Below are 17,370 nucleotides of genomic sequence, written 5' to 3'. Positions count from 1 at the left end.
TTTATTACACCTACTAATTATAATTCTCGTTACAAACCCTTTTATTCATATTCGGTATTATTGTACCATTATTAATAATCATAATAATAGTAATAATAACATTGCTAGTATCGTTATTGGCGCAATCGTACGTCTACATACGGTATATTCCAAAATAAGTGGTATAAGTGGTAAAAAGAAGTGATTTCTTATAAGTAGATTAAATTTTCTTCTTTATAATGTTGAAAAGATGGAAAATTTTAATTTTAATTTTAAGATCATATAAATAATTTGTCTTCATAGTTTGAGGTCTTGCGTAATCTTATCAATATTCATTATTATTCGTTTTATTAACAATAATAAGAAATACGATAAAACAAATTTTTATCCAGTAAACGTATTTTTCTATTGAGTTTCCTGTTAGTTCGGTTAATTCAACAGCTCGCTGATTCTTAAAAAATATTTATTTCTACCACGATTATTTTTATAGGAAATCACTTTTTTATATACTACAGCATATTGTAGAGCACTTTTATATACATTTACATTGGATCGCTGTATAAATGTTGAAGACGCGTTTGCTGTATATACAATATATATATATATCATTTTAATGATTCCTTTTATCGATCAAGGGAAAGTTGTAAAATGTTCGCAGTTTCGTGACTTAAAATTTCAGCGTATTAAAAACATTTTGTTATACCGTGTATTTTCAATTCCATCAAAAGGTTTCGGGAACGATATAGTTTGAAAAATAATTAATATGAAACAATTACGGCATCGTACAATTGTTTAATGAAAAATCGTTTACTTAAGAATGAACAATTATACCGAGAAACTATGCGATAAAAATGATAAAAGTTGCAACGACGTTAATTAAATCTGTTATTTATATAAATTTTATTTCGCAGATAGAATCGAATGTACAACATTTTCTAACTTATTACCCTCGATCCACGTTCATCTAAATGAAAAACTTGGTGTGAGTTTTCTTCTCATTAAATTACAGATTTCAAGAGATTCATTGAAAATAATGTTAATTATATTGCCATTAAAAATGTAACGCACCTATATCATTTGCCTGTATCGATGAGTTTGCAGTATTATTTTAAATAACATTTTACGTTATCTTTAACAATTTGTTAAATACTTTTTTTTTACACAGACAACAAATACATATATACATCATGCTTTTTACATTGGAGCACTACGAAACGATTGATCCAGTAAAAACCTTGAGATTTCGTGTTATAAAAATTGCAAATTCTGTATTCAAATACTTTTGAATAATCTCGGTTCAAACTATTTAATTCGTGAATTAAAATATTCACCATTCAAGGTTCTTCTTTTTTAAATTAACTGTTAGTTAATTATTTGGACCTACTGTTGTTTTTTTTTATTTACATCATTTATGATACAACTTATCTTAATTAGAATATAATTGTCGCAATGAGATTCATGAAGCAAAAAATGTTTGATAAAGCGAAGCAAAATTATTTGCAAAATCTCTTTTCTTTCTTATCAAATTCACGTTCGTATTCGTTCTAAAGCTCGCTTAAGAAATAATTTTTCATTCTTAATTTTTACGCATTGTTTAACTAAAACTAATTTAAGAAGGGTCGTATTTCTCGTAAGCACAGAAATTTTTGAAAACATTAGAATGGAAACCTATCACCTTTCAATTCGCATATTTTTCTTTTATTCTTTCATTCATAATAATTGTACAGATATTTTCATCATTAAATAATAATTTCCATAACTTTTAACCACACTGCGCCAACATAATCGTTCGCCATTGTTCATCCAAAAAGCGCGAATATAGCCTGAATAAATATTTTAATTTGTCTTCACAACCTATAATGCCTTTGCTCGCAACGTTAGAAAATACGATCTTATGAAGCATTTTTGGGCGTCCGCTTATATACAAACGTTCTAAGTATGTGTTAAATTTACGTATTAAATACATAGTACGTAATTAGTTGTATGTACACTCCCATTCATAAGCACTAAAACGTCTCTGCTGGCAAATGGAAAATTAAATAATCCGAAAAATCATTAAGGAATTCTCTTTATTCTGTACCTTTAAAAATTATTATTAAAATGTTGATAAAAATATTATCGATTCCGTATAATAATTTGCGACGTATCTCGATCCCTGTTTCGACCAATTTTTCCATTTACGTTACCAGTTTTCCCATTGCGTTAATTCTTGTATTATTTGATTCTATGCATAATTAACGCGTATTATTAATGTAATTAAATTAGTATTAATGCAATAAACGATTACACGACAATCAGATTCGAACATTTAAGCACACTTTTCGGAGTTTCTCGTCTTGCTTTTTCCCAAATTTGTCAATCGAAATAAAAATCAGCAGATTTTCGAGCAGAATACATAATTCATTATTTTCCTGTAACCTTTGCAAATATACCAACTTCCACAAAATCGGTTCGACTCGTTATTTCGCTTAAATATAAATGAAATACAAATTAGTTGGTTACACGTGTAATAGCTTTTCTGATAGTTTTTTTTCTCCCACAGAAGTTTTAACACTGATAAACGGGATGTGCATATTCTCAAAACTATTGTATATTGACTAGAATCGTGCTATTGTATTGCTAATGGAAAGTCAATTTTGTAAACCCTGAAAATTTATTAAGTCAGGCTATTTCTATTCTATTTTATTCGATCGACAAGCTATATCTTCTTTACGCAACAGACCAGCTCGGGAGATATTTTTCTCAGAATGTGTTAATTTTAAACTGGCGAGTGAAGATAATTTTAGTTTCACCATTCGAATAGAAATTTTGCGTTATCGTTGCAACGGTAGTGTCGTTACGCGGCTATCTCTTTTTCCAAAATGAAACACTTCTCGTGTAAGGCACTAGAATTATCGTAGGATCGGCTTTTTCAAGAAAGGAAAGAGCACAAAGTCCATTTGAAATTTTATTGTTAGTACTACGTGCGGTAAGTATAATTTACGCGTGTGCACACTATTCAAGAGGATTAAAAAGTTACATTATTTTTAAAAAGTTTAGAGAAAGTGTTACGTGTTATGTCATACATGCTATTAATTCTTCGTCTATTGAAAAAGCGACAAAATTTTCGAAAGTTTTCTCATTCGTGAGATATCGAATTTCTTTTGATCCGATGAAGTAATTTCCGAGTCTTTTATTGAAATTGCTAGGTATAAAAATTTCACCATCGATGCACGTGTCTTTTGTAGATATACATCTTCTCTATATTTATAATTATATATTATCGCTAATTTATTAAGTATTTTAAGATGCATATGAAGTGCATGTTTGAACAATAATTTATCGAATATCTTTATTAACTTTACCATGTTTATCAAGATTTCAAGTGTCGATGATATCTTTTATCTTTCACATTTGCTCGTTATATGAACAATTTTTATGCAATCTCAATAGCTATAGAAATAATGCTATATACACACTGCACACCTAAACTAAATACGCTATACACAAGTCGAAAAGTTATATCAAATATTCAATGCATTAGTCTCTTCGATATATGTATGTATATAATGTCATTTGCTACACCATATACATTCAGAATATGTATACATATATAGTTCCATCTTATATATTCTTCATTCAAGTTTATTGAAATAAGTTTTAAGGAATTGAATGTTATTTGTTAGAATCATGTACTTTTCAATCATTTTGAACAGTGTGGTTTAAAAACCTCTGGTTTAATTGTTATTCAAAAAGTATCATTATCAAAGTTGTTTGAGTCTTGAGAAAATTGTATCAGAGCTGATTGCCCGTAAATCTCGACAAAATTCTATCAGATGATCGTACTTTAAATTTATCTAATATGATTCCCTTTTTTCGAACACATTCGCTTTGCTCGATCCTCGGCGCGATTTTACAATTTTTAAACCATAAGCAGGAAGACAAAGAACAAGTACTTTGCCTTGCGTGAAAATTATTCGCGAAGCAAAGAGTGAACAGCGACATTCAATGTTTATCATTAGATCTTGCAATATCGTCGACAAAGCGTAAGGTGCTTTTAATAATGATCGTTTGCACTATGCGTGCTACATTGTTAATCGTCTCTCGCTCTAAGTGGCTAGAAAGGCACTATGTTTCACAGACAATTCCTGCGGAGAAATCAACAACTTCCACCTCTTCGAGTACAGAGAATATATTTGAAAATCCTGGTGCAGCAAAGAACAGGATAATCTTCTTATTCCGGAGAAAATATTCTCTTTGTGTAATAGTTGTTCGACATTTATTTTATTCCTTAATCGTTGATTGTTAAATGTATTCGGACGCGATAAGAACTTTTGTCTTGGATAATATATTAAACTACCTTCGTTCTTGATTCAGAAAAAGTATTAGAGAAATTATTTAAAGACAGTAAATATAGCGTTAACGATAAATTACGGTGTTGATCAAATTACGTTAAAAACCATATTATTAAAAAAAATTTGATTATCTAATAATTTGTAATATAGTTTTAAAATAAAACCGGTTAAAAGAAATCTAAGAGTATGGAAAAGCTAATAATTTAGAGTGTCGATTAAAAAATATTACAAATTATGGTTTGCCTCTTTAAAATAATTTTTAAATCAAAATACAAAAGCTTCGGAGTGAAACTTAAAAATTACTATTTTACGGTAAAATTAATTACCAAATTAAAATTCATTACCAAACGATATACAATGTATGTATAATGGTCTGAAAGCGGAATTTTGAAATTACAGTACTCTATGAAACGAAAGTTTATTTTGAAAAATCTACGCTTCCGATTTATTTCCCCTTCTTTTCTCAATTTCGTTCATCCTATTTTTCCGATGCACCACGACTTTTGGCCCACTCTGCAGGTATATCTTCGAGAAGCGTTACATGCTATATATATAACTATAATTGTACTTGCAACTACCTTGTAAAGTATTTCTCCGTTTTCTTTTTAATTACTGCGGCATTACGAGTAAATTTTTGAATATTTCAATGCACTGACTATCTAATTGAAATATCAAAAACTTGTTTCAAAAATTTCGATTTCCTTAAAATAGGAAACAAAGTGGTCGAATACAAGTAGCATGGCAGTTAATGCTGAAATATAGTTTTATATGGTTCACATCAAAATACGTTGTCTCACTTGTTGATTAAATATTCGTAAATGTTTCCATTAGATCCGTATATTGCTTTACGTTCACTACAAAGCTATGAGGAACTTGACACATTTTGCACAGAATTCGAAAATAGTAAACTGGAGCTTTTGAATGACAGATATTTCGATCTTGATACGTATCACAACGACGCTCTTGTTTTATTTGAAGGTTATTTTATAACAAAGTTTCGAAGTAAATTAAACACCTATGATTTGCAAAAGGAATTTAATAAAATTAGAATTACGAGTGTTCGATAAATTGTGAACGAAATTTTTTCTTATAAGTTAGTTTTTACCGCGAGAAAAAAGAAAAATTGTATGTAGAAACGAATCGATAAAAAATTGCAGCAGGTAGCGTCGTTAATTATCTTAAATATTTCGAAAGAAAAGAAAATCAAGCAATTAATTTCGTCATTTTCTTCCATAAATATAAAACTGTATAGTAAATAAAACGTATTTATGATAGGTATATATAAGCTGTCTCTGTTGGCCAATATTTTCAATATTTTTACCAGAAGTATATCAATTACATGAAATATATTCAAATTATTTGCAAATATCTAGACGAAGTGACCAACATTTTTAAGCTAAGAAGAATTAACCAATGGTATAGTTGATATGAAAATGAGTGCCGTGAAAATAATAAAATTTGCACATTAAACCAGAAAATAGCATAAGACATGTTGTGTGCCCTCAAAATTTCATAAGAATACTTACGAAATTAGCTGAACGCCATTCGTCGAGTTCTACCGATGATAGATGACCAAACACAATTTTCAAAACACTGACACTAACTGCATTATGTTTATCGCGTAAATATATAACCAACTGGTTCCACGAAAATGGATACGAAAGAGATGTTAAATATAGAAAGAACAGAACAGAACAGAACGAACGTAATATGACAGAAACAGAACGATAGAACGAATGGAACAAATATTGCTCATGGTGTTACTTAAGGCGTCGTAACGTACCATACGAATCTGTCAAAATATTCCAAACTTCATTCGCTCCAGAGGTCGCTCACACCGTTATTACGTTCGCAAGTATATATGTACTTGAATATTATCCATGCTGCTATATGAATTGATCCGAGAAATAGGTTTAAACGCGGCTTAACTGGTCTTTTATCGACAATACAATACCTTTTGTCTTATTCAAGACGTTAATTTATAATAAATTTATAATAATTTATAATAAACAACTTTTACAATATACATATATTATAATTAGTAATAAGTGTTAAATGAACGACGTGAAAATGAAATTATTTTTAACGAACGATCGATCGATTTTTCGTTCAATAAAGCAAGATGTAGGTATCAAAGGATGTTACATTTTGTGTTCCTTTTTTTTTTTTATATACAAACTAATCGTTTTATTTATTCTGAGAAGATTACGAATAAATATTTCGCCCGTTAAGATGTATATCTTTTCTTTAACAATCGTCGCCTAATTTTAACAAGACTACGATTATGACCGAGTCTAGCAAAATTTCAACTTGCATACGTTCAATTACAAAATATCGTTAAGTACACCGTTAACTATACATCCTTTTCTGGCGTAATGCTGTGGGAACGACTGTGTCTTGGTATTATAATCAACGAGTAGGAACGACCAAATCGTTCGTCGTCTGTTTATAACGAAAAAAATTTGCAAAGGATTGTCAACGTAGAATACTTATTTTCTGACTTGCAAAATGAGGTTATATAATTCACAAAATAAGTAAACTTATTTTTAATCGAATCTTTACGAAAGAAAATAAAATATTTATACAAATTATATGGACCACCGTTATTGCGTTCCATGTTTACGTGAAGATCATTTCGAACAATCGCTTTCAGACTGACCGCACGCGTTTGGTTCAATTCCAGCGATGAGCCAACCTCGACTATAACAGCAAGTTAGAACCGCGACAAAAAAAGACTATAAAAAGCAACGTACCTGTCCGAGATGGACGACTTTTCGACAAAAAATTTCCTTCTTGCCGTTACAATTTTCATCATGACGATTCTTAGGCCTGTACGCGATATGATTATACGCATGGCGTATCAAGAATACATTCTCATGGTTATGGTCGTTTACAAAAGTTTCTTCCGAAGAGATTAACATTTTCTTTGTGTAACGGTACTTCGAAGAACGACACTACGGTTATTATGTATTCTTAAGAGTGCCAATTTTCTAACATCACATACAGGCCAGAGAATCACTCCGTTGCAATAGATATAGCTAGCTACCTATAAACATTTCTGTATACATACGTATACATATTAATATATAACATTTAAGCGACAATATACGCATCACAATATTATTGTTCGGCGTGTCACACAAGATCGTATCTCAATAGATCACGATCCATATGTATGTGTACGCTTTTATACCGATAAAAACGGCTGTACGAAAAAGAAAGTAACTAACGGCTCGAAAAAAAAAAGAAAAGAAGAAACGATCAGTCGATTGTGTTTTATAGATGCTTGTGTTACGTATGCGTATGAATGAATACGTATGACTGGTGGTACATATTAAATCGTATGCACATACATATCATCATCGTTCTACACACTCTTCCTTCTCTTACAGTCATGTATTTTCGACTTTTGTTATGCGCAAACCGCTCAACCTGCATACATGAGTTCTCTTCTTTCACGCCCTATACGCATTCGGATTTGGAGGCGGATCTTAATGAAGACTTTTTCACGATAAAATTTGTAAAACTCCACTCACTTACACTAGTTTTGTTTACTCTTAAGACTGTACAAAATTAAACGAGAAAACGGTACTTCTTTATATAAATTTAACATTTCCTCTAGATTCGAGTTTATGGACTATTGTTTATTAAGCATGCGTTTTGTCTCTCTTTGCGTATATATACACATTTTAACGCATTGATTGCTTTTTTAGTTTATCGTTGGTGCTTCATAAACGCGTCCGAAAAAAAAAAGGAAGGAAAAAAGAGACCTGGTTCGAACTTTTATCACAGTATCGTATTACTGCAGTATGAAGCTCTTGGGCATTTTGGTGCGAAACGTAGCTGGCACGCGGAGTTCTCTCATTTTCTTTCGCTTTCCTTAGATACACGCACGCATACACACACACATTCGTTCTATCACTCGTGCATTGCACCACAAAGGAAGCTGAGAAGGCACAGTGTATGTACATATATGTATGTACAGCACCGAACGACGATCGGAGACAACTACAGTACTCGTGGTACACGACATTTGAATATCGATGAAACTTCATTACAAGATTATACAATTCAGCGCTGAAATACCGTCTTATAATATATAAAAATAAGGAAATATATTGAGAAAAGTTTTGTGACCTTCTTACAAAAGTTACGTGTTTAATTCCGCTATTGATTGGTTAGGGACTTCTGTCATTGAATTAAATAATCAATGAACCAACAAAGATATCTTCAAATCGAGTGAATTCTTATTATTTTTTGAACCAACAAACCTTTTCTCGTATTCGATTAAATTCAATCTAAAAGCAGGAAATTTATACTACAAATAATATTAGTTTCATTATTAAAGTAAAAGTCTTTTTGAAGGTAACATAAAACGCTAAGTACTTCCTTTGATTCTGTTGGCAGTGTTCTCGTTTCTTGATAATTTAAATAGATTTTAAAATCCATGCAATCAACGAGCTTTTCTTACTCTCAAACACCATTGACTAGACCTTATCGGAAGCCCAAGGTTCTGCTTCCTTGCAGTACAATGATTAATCATAAACGAGGACATGGCCAGACAGTACAAACATTAAAACTTATGATCAATACCATGAAAAACGACTGTATTGACACGTCAATTTTACTCTCGCACTTTCCCTGACTTTAGTTAATATTGTTTATATTATGTTATTCTTAATGCAAGGCATATTAACGTCAAGCCTAAAAACGTTAACTACCACTGACTAGACCTAGCGGAAAACCACCGCCTCACTTTTTATAAAATCTCATTTAACATTATCAAGAAAGTACAACAGTATCATTGACCGATCAAGAAGAATATTGCGATACAATATAGTCGAGTTACAAAATTAATGATAATCGAGTACCACGTATAAACTGTGTATGCTCCGTTCGTAGGCACAAGAATATAAAACGTTCTTGTCAAATGATTCTCGTTTTTCCCTGTTTTAATAAAACGACGCTGTTCCTGGATGTATGGCGGCGTACTTTGGTAAGACTGCTGGCGGCGATCCACATCGTATGAGTATCCGTTGGCAGCCTTTGGGACGGAGCTTCGTCGTTGCTGCGTCAGTTTCACAGATCGGTCCTCTTGAAGGACGACGAGGAGGAAGAAGAGGCGCGAACGGACGAGACTGTATACCTTCGTAATGAGTTGTAGGGATCACCTGCATGGTGCTAGGAGTACTTCGAGCCAACATGGACAAGAGGTGACTTCCTGTCTTGAGTACTTGGGTCCCCAGCCTTTGGCGAAGCTGATGCGGACGGAGTTGATATCAACAGGACCAGAGGCAAAGCCTGAAGCCTGATTGCTCGTTCTTGTGGTACTGCTGCTATATGGAAGCTGTAGAATTTTATTACGGTCGAAAATATTCAAACAAAAGCCTGGAGGTACACGATAGACAAGTAGTGTTCTCGACTCCGGGTCATCCAGAGTAGGTGAATTCACAAAGATTGGGCTCTCAGATCTGTTGTACGCCCACACACCATCTTCTTCTTGACTAAGCATTAAACCTGCAAATAAATAATTCAGATTCTTTATTTCCCGTAAGATCTTCTCTTTAACTGGCATATATCTCTATGTTTTTGCAGTAATGTACTACTAATAAAATAAAAGGAATTTACCAAGACCAATTTTGCTTCTTGTTCTTTGGACCGCAGGCGGTGCAACATGATTTTCAGCCAATGTTGCTAAGCAAAGGCCATCGCCATCATGGAGGGAATCAAACACATTTACTGTTGAAGGTTCTACAGGGTAGAGGCGACCCACTCTACCACCCAATTCCCAATATGCTAATGTACACCATTCCTTTTGTCCTGTTTCACCTGTAACAGATAAGAAGAATTATTATGAATTATATATAATTACTACCATGATCTGATCATCACTATGATTTCTAGTAACTACCATATAAAACACAGATAACTTAATGCACGACTTTCAACCTTATCCTGTTTATAAGGATGTACCAATTAAACTTAAGAAATCATAAATTGAAGGACCATAATAATCATCCTTTATACCACTATATCTTATTCCAATGTAAACTTATATTAATTGCAAAACATACATAAAATACATAAAAACAATGTTAACGGCATGACATGCAAATCAAGTGTATTTTCATGGTAAGTATATATTGCCATAAAGAATCAATTTTAATAACGATCATTTCTCTTGTTAATTCATCTTTACGAACCAAAAGGAACTTGTATCCAACGACTGTAAGTTTGTTAATTGAAAGTTCTCGATAGCGTGGGCATCAAAGAATTTAATCTACCGTTTTTATGAAGAACTTCCACGAATTGCGATACGGGCATGCCTCGAAACGAGATGAGATCTGTCATTAACGAGGAGTCTTTCTTTCTTGGTAAAAGTGTTCGCTCGGTGAGAGGCTGCGGGCGTACGAGCGGTATCATAAAGGACTTGTCGCCGGAAAGTCCCACGCGTCTCGCCGACCGTTGTGGGGACGATGGCGCCAGATTCGAGAGTAGACAAGAGAGTAGACGGAGAAAGGAGAAAGAATCTGCTACGACGCAGAAAGCCAGGAGTTACATATATTTATGGGATAGGATACGGCCATAGAACTTTCAACTTGTCAACTTCAAAATCGTCAAAATCTTTTCACAAACATAAATTATACTTCATTTTAAATATAGATACAAAGATATTTAAATTTATTCCTAAAATCAAAATTATGACCTCTTTTTGATTTCCAGATTCTTTGCTTTGATATCGAAATAAACATACTGTTGGGCTGCCCTAAATATAGAAAATCTCGTTCTAAATACCAGATTAAAGAAACTCTAGATGAAAATCTCAGCGACAATAAATAAATTTCAAAAGTTTTATCCGAGAGACACGGTGTTATACACATAAAAAAATTTGATCCCCATAATATTTTTAAGTTTTCATCATCGCCGCCAATAACCATGTATATAAGTATGCGAAGTAGATGCCGTGTTAGATATATAGGAAGAAAATTGCTTTCAATACTTTGCATTTAATATTAACAGATCTGGTAGCGAAAAGTCTCTAAATATATAGAAAAATCGAATTTTTATTTCACGTGACTTAAAAGCCGTTTTCAACGAAAAAATATTTACTTAGTCAGTTTCTACGTTATTTTCAATAATCCAGATAAAAGACGTCGTAAAGAGCTCATCTATCGTTCGGTGATACCCGATTTAGCTATCGCAAAAATTGACCAAATCGTGTTTATTTGCTTCGTTTTAACCGATGATTAATGATACCGGTCGACATTCATGGGGACATCGAATACTGGCACCCAGATAAAACGATGTACTACAGGTGGAGCTGATTGGCGCCATTTTATCAGACGTTCTTAAAAAGGAACATCGAAAACGCTTTTAAATATGCAAAAGACCGGCGGAGGACGAACGGCCTGACCAATAAATCGATCGTAACTTTTTGCTATAATTAACGTGTCGCCGCGACGACGTTGGCGTCCGAACCTACCCTAACCCGTTCCCGATCAGGAACGTGTTTACGCCATCTTTCAACGGATCCGCGAACTTATCGTGGACTTCTTGACAGTAGGTAATTCGCGTTTAATCGTCGCTGCATAATTTTGATCGAATCGAATGATCTTGTCGTCACGGGACGAACTTAATTTACCAGAGCGTTTGCGACAAGACTGACAAGAGGCATGTCAGACGATAAGAGGAGCGAAAGAAGCGAAGAAAGGCGAAGTGAAGATAACAAGAAGGATGGTAGCCGAGTATGACGAGTTGGTCAGAGACTGGTCATTCCGCGCGGAGGCTGAATTTAGAGGTTAAGAGTCAGGAATAGGAAGAAGAGAGGCGGTGGAACACGGGTGTGTCGAAGACTACGTCCTAGTGTGGCTGTGAGTGCGAGGAGTGAAGAGACGGGGCGGAGCCCCTGCTTCCACCAGATAAAAATAGATATTACGAGTTTACCGCGGCGCCAAGATTGCGGGGTATCGCGACGATTACGTCATCGGTAGTAGCACGAGTGGTTGGAGCAAGGACGCTTGTCGCGTCGTCGGTCGCCGCCGCCGTCGCCTTCGTGGTCGTGGTCGTCGTCGACGTCGTTGTGGTCGTCGTTGTGGCGAACCACGAATTTTCGTGTCTATCTATGATCGTCCACAGCCAGCTTTTAACCGTTTTCGACAAACCCGTGACTCGCGCCATTCAACCATGGCGCTTCGTCTAAGAACTGACGCACGTGTCTCCAACCTTAAGGCCATTCTCATTGAACGTTACTCGTGTTTCTTCAAAGCTTTTATTACTTCGTTTTCTTTCTACGTATGCTCGTATGGCAATATCGATGCAGATTTATCGCTCTTTGAAAATCGATGTTTCATCGAAATTGAAAATACAGTTTTGTTTACTGTAGCTTCTTATCTTAGAAGTTTTTAAAAATACATGATTTTGAATATCATTTCGTGCTTAAGCTTTTATCAAAAGAAATCTCATTAACAATATTATACCTTCATTGCATATAAATTGCTTTCGAATAAAACTAACGTTGTAAATATTTCTTGTATGTAGTCCACTGTTCGATTAAATAGATAATTTAATAAGCATTCACATTATTTGGGAAATTTTATTATTCATAAAATTCTGGCACGAAACGTTTCATTTTCGAATTGTGTTCCGCCATCTCGCGTGGTATGCAAACTACACAAGTTTAATTAATTCACGGAGGCGAAACACTCTGATGTCTGAATGGGCCAATTGTCCTTGATATGCAATATGCTAATTGCACGTGATAAAACTGTTCCGTAATATACGATAAGCTGTATTATAATATCACGATATCGTGTAAATATCAATAGAATATTATTACATGGTTCTGTTTTCCCACTACAACAAATATTATCTTCTTATCATATCTTTAAACGAGTATCCCAATAAAATAATTTTATTAGGATATTCTATAAAATAAATTTCTACAAAATTTTCTAAAAATTCTTGAACACACTCGATAACATTCCTTAAACTGTATTATTTATATTATATTTAATTGATACTGTTTATTTGTAATTATCAAATTGTATAGGTTTCGATGTTATTGAGTTACTTAAGAAACAAATTACATTAAAGAATTTGAAGAGTACAAAATAAATTAATCAGAGAATTAAAAGAAAATAATTGAAAAATAATTTCAAATTACACACGTACAAACGTTAATAAATCCTGCTACGTGACTGAACTATTAAATACCAATACATAATATAATCGCGATGATATTTCTATCGTTGCATGTATTATTCAACTCTATATTTAGCTCAGAAATATTGATCATCAGCAAAATCACAAGTCCCGATAACTTCCTCGTTGCAGTGTTTCGAATGTAACTAATTTACTATCAAACTTTTCAATATTGCTATTTACATTTAAACCTCGAACTATTACGTTTAAGTTTATCAATTATGGGAAATATCATTATAGACCTGGACAAATATCGCGCGTATTTCATATCGAAATAATCAATTTCAATTTTCCTTTTTCTTTTTGTAATTCGCGTGTGGTTGTCAACAGAGCCTGACAAATTACAGGCTAATGAGCTCGTGCAACGGATACATACTATTGAACATTCACATGCGTCTTTTATGCGGCGAGCGACTCTGGAAAATTGAAAGCAAATTGAGCCCTGTAATAAAGCAATTCTGGTCGGTACTCTGAAGATCACGATAAAAGAGTAATTGTGGAATTCGTTGCAGCTTGCAGTTAACTGTCCTCGTTTGTGTACTCACGCTGTATTATTTCACGTCTTCCAACCAGATTATACGTCTAGCGATTTTACTCGAAGGACCGTCTTCCGTTTAAAAGAGGACCGCCTTTCTTCAACCCTGTTCGTTAAACCGCCAACTGTAGCCGAATTTTCTTTCTTCCATGCAAATTCTTTTTCGTTCGTTTTTCGGAATTTGTGGTCTCTCTTTAGGAAAGATCCATATTTACGAAGTATCTATTATTTTAATAATATCGCGTCTTTCGTAAAAGGAGGAATTACAGGTATTATTTTACGAAAGAACAAGAATGAAAACAGTGAAAGTTACTACTAAAGCAGCAGATATAAGTAAATAGGATGTTTATGAATTGTTGAATGTTAATGCACGTATTTACGTGTGTGTTCGTAATAAGAAGTTGAAATGTGAAGCTATGTATGAATTACATAAATTTTTTAGTTACGTTATATACATATAGTACGGTATTATAATGATAGAAAAGCTTCAAAAATCAACTACGTGTATCGACCAAGATGACTTTCCAAAATTTAATGGTGGCAATTAAAGTTCAATAACGCAGAATTAACAATAATTATTGGATTAATATATTCAAGGAATATGATATCAATAAAGAATACTTGAATGGTTAAAATTGTATTTCATGCAAGTAAAATAGTAACCATCACGCGATCATTTAACTGAATCGTCTTAATTAATATTATTTTATTATTTATCCGACGCTCCTTTATGAATAGAACCCCCTCAATGAACATCTAAACTAATCTTATATTTTAATATCTAACTCATTCATATCTGAGTCATTCAAAATCAGCTCAGTGACCACACCTTGTGTGTCCATGCCTTAGGTAATTTGTACGATACTGTTCCGTGTCTTGGAACATATTTCTGCACACATTCTTGTGAGAACACCTGGCTGTATCGCTACCGCACATACATGGCAATTGGTATGCAACGGAAGAGTCGATCCTCGTGGATTTGCGATTGTCCACGGTTTTCTGAACCGTTAGAAAAATTTTCTGCACCCATTTGAGGGGGGCTTCGAATCACCTAGGCGATTGATTATGAATCACGCGTTGCGAATTGTCTGGCAAAAGACAACGGGAAAGGAGGCTAGTGTATTTAGTACTTCGCGAGGCCATGAAACCGTAATGTCGTGTACATGAATTCTGCTTATGTGGATATGTAGTTTTGCATACCATTCTGTTTATTACAGCATTTATATGCTAGTTAACGAAGTCCAAGCACATATACTAAGTTTCGCATCATTCGGTAGTACGTACTTTCATATGACTACTAGAAATTTAATACCACGAAAATGAAAGGTGGATATAAATAATAGAATTTAATTTAAAAAAAAAGCGCTCCATTGAAAAATAAGAGCACGTAAAAATAATTTTCCTAGCTACTGTGCATGAATGGCAACTAGCGCAGTAGATTCTGCCTTTCGCCACATCTGAAGACTATTTCAGATGCAGCAAACATCCTCACATTTAGAATTCGTTATAATTTGTTTAGCCAGGACCTTTTTTATGGAAGAACGAAGGAGGCGCTTGAAACGAAATAAAATTTATTTCCTGCTAGACTATATTTCAAATTCTTTAGTACGCATCTTTAAACTATATTATTCCTTTCTGTCCTTTTTTCTTCGTTTTCATATTTTTCTTCATTCGCCAAATAAAACGTATCCTTCTTGTATAGCGAGGCCCGGGGGCTATAACTCGCCTTTAATTCGCGCTTGTCCGCATTATCCATTTGCCATTTTCTCTTCGAAATAAGAAGGGAGCGAACGAAACATACTTTGTATATCGACGAAGGGACGCGGGTCTTTCCGCGAAGCGAAGAAAAGAGGGAAACGGCCCGGATGACGGATGGCTTTTAGCGCAATTAAGTGCGTGTGATCCGCGCCCGACGCGACTATTTTCAATAGCCGAGCCTCTTCTGGTCGGAAAGCTCCGATTCGAGGGTGTCGCGACGCGGGAATAAATTGAAATGGTATAAAAAGCACGTTTCGCGTGGCAATTCGCAGAAACGGCCGGCTGTAAATCATTGCCGTAGGTACCAGCGGAAGATTCGTAGGGGGTAAATAACGACTGCTAATAAATTCTGCGCACGACAAAGAAGAAAAGGGAGAAGGCCGAGAGAGGAAGCAGCACGTGGCGGCATCGAAATTAGTTCGGGGCCAGGCAGAAATCTTTGCCAGAAGTCGACGAAAACCATCCGATAAATTGAACCTGATTACTTATCGATACGGCCGACGTGGATTCTTTCTATTACCAGCGGAAAATTCGATGACTAGAATTTGGCAGATTCTCAAACCCGTTTTATTGGCCTGTTCGAACGATCGACAATCTGCTGTACATTAACTGTGATCTTTGATATTCGAATAGCGCGTGTATTATTTCATGTTACTCGGTCCGTTCGAACGTTAGCGCAGCTGTCACGTTCGAAACACCGAAAGCAAGGCGCTGTGGAGAAAATTCAATTTATTATTTATTGGGATAAAAACACGATTACGTATACTTATCTGTTTCCATCATATCGCTCTAATCGTAATATTACATGAATAATAAATAATGTATATAATAGTACACATTGTATACCGTGTATATCGATGGTTTTAATGTTCGTTAGAAAATCGTTGTTTTGCTTGATTTTGTCATTTCTTGTGGTTTGTATATGCATGGTAATACGAATTGATATGTTACATAAATTCAGTGCAGAATTACGAGTTACATATAACAGATTTATTGCTAAACATTTAGTGTTTTTACTGATATAGACCTTCCTTTTTTACATCTATATGTATCCTTCTTTATAGAAGAATACAAATTTGTTACTAATCTGTTGAAGAAATTAAACGTTACAGATTCCACGTATCTCATATATTATGATACTGGTGATTGAAATTTAATCAGTTTGCTGTTACGAAAAGAAGCAAAACTGAACTCAGACGTAAAAGGTTCATTCTTATCTATGAAAATTGTCTGGAGCTTAATCGGCGGATTAAAAACAGAGGTTTTATGATTCTGGTTTCTCAAGCTTTCCGGGATTAATGGTTATCCGTATCGGTCAGACTGTGTCCACATCGTTTCCCTAATCGTGAAATCACAGATTTCGAGATGATGCTTCCAGCCGATATGGCTAACCGCTGCCGCCTCAGATAATGCATCATCGAGTTTTATCGTGGAATATTTCGAAATTCTCACGACCTACAGAAACAGCCTTGGCGATAAATCTACGAATCCGTGCCATGAAACGCCATATTCCGTAATCTATCATAGTAATCGTATCTATTAGATTACCACTTTACTATCTAC

General features: G+C 34.2%; 1 protein-coding gene across 1 annotated transcript in view; it reads right to left on the bottom strand.

The window, feature by feature from the left end:
* Positions 1–6,835: 6,835 nt before the first annotated feature.
* LOC117204022 overlaps positions 6,836–17,370 on the bottom strand; it is a 108,049-nt gene continuing 97,514 nt past the window's right edge. Inside the window, exons 4-5 of the mRNA XM_033441012.1 lie at positions 9,942–10,142; positions 6,836–9,830 (exon numbers count right to left, since the gene is read on the bottom strand). Coding sequence (XP_033296903.1) covers positions 9,481–9,830; positions 9,942–10,142 — 551 coding nt within the window. The 3' untranslated portion in view covers positions 6,836–9,480. The remainder of the gene's footprint in view (positions 9,831–9,941; positions 10,143–17,370) is intronic.

Source organism: Bombus bifarius, unplaced genomic scaffold (genome assembly GCF_011952205.1).
Source record: "Bombus bifarius isolate JDL3187 unplaced genomic scaffold, Bbif_JDL3187 scf7180000007977, whole genome shotgun sequence".
NCBI lineage: Eukaryota > Metazoa > Arthropoda > Insecta > Hymenoptera > Apidae > Bombus > Bombus bifarius.
The sequence above is the reverse complement of the archived record's forward strand: the minus strand, read 5'-3'. Positions and strand labels throughout refer to the sequence as shown.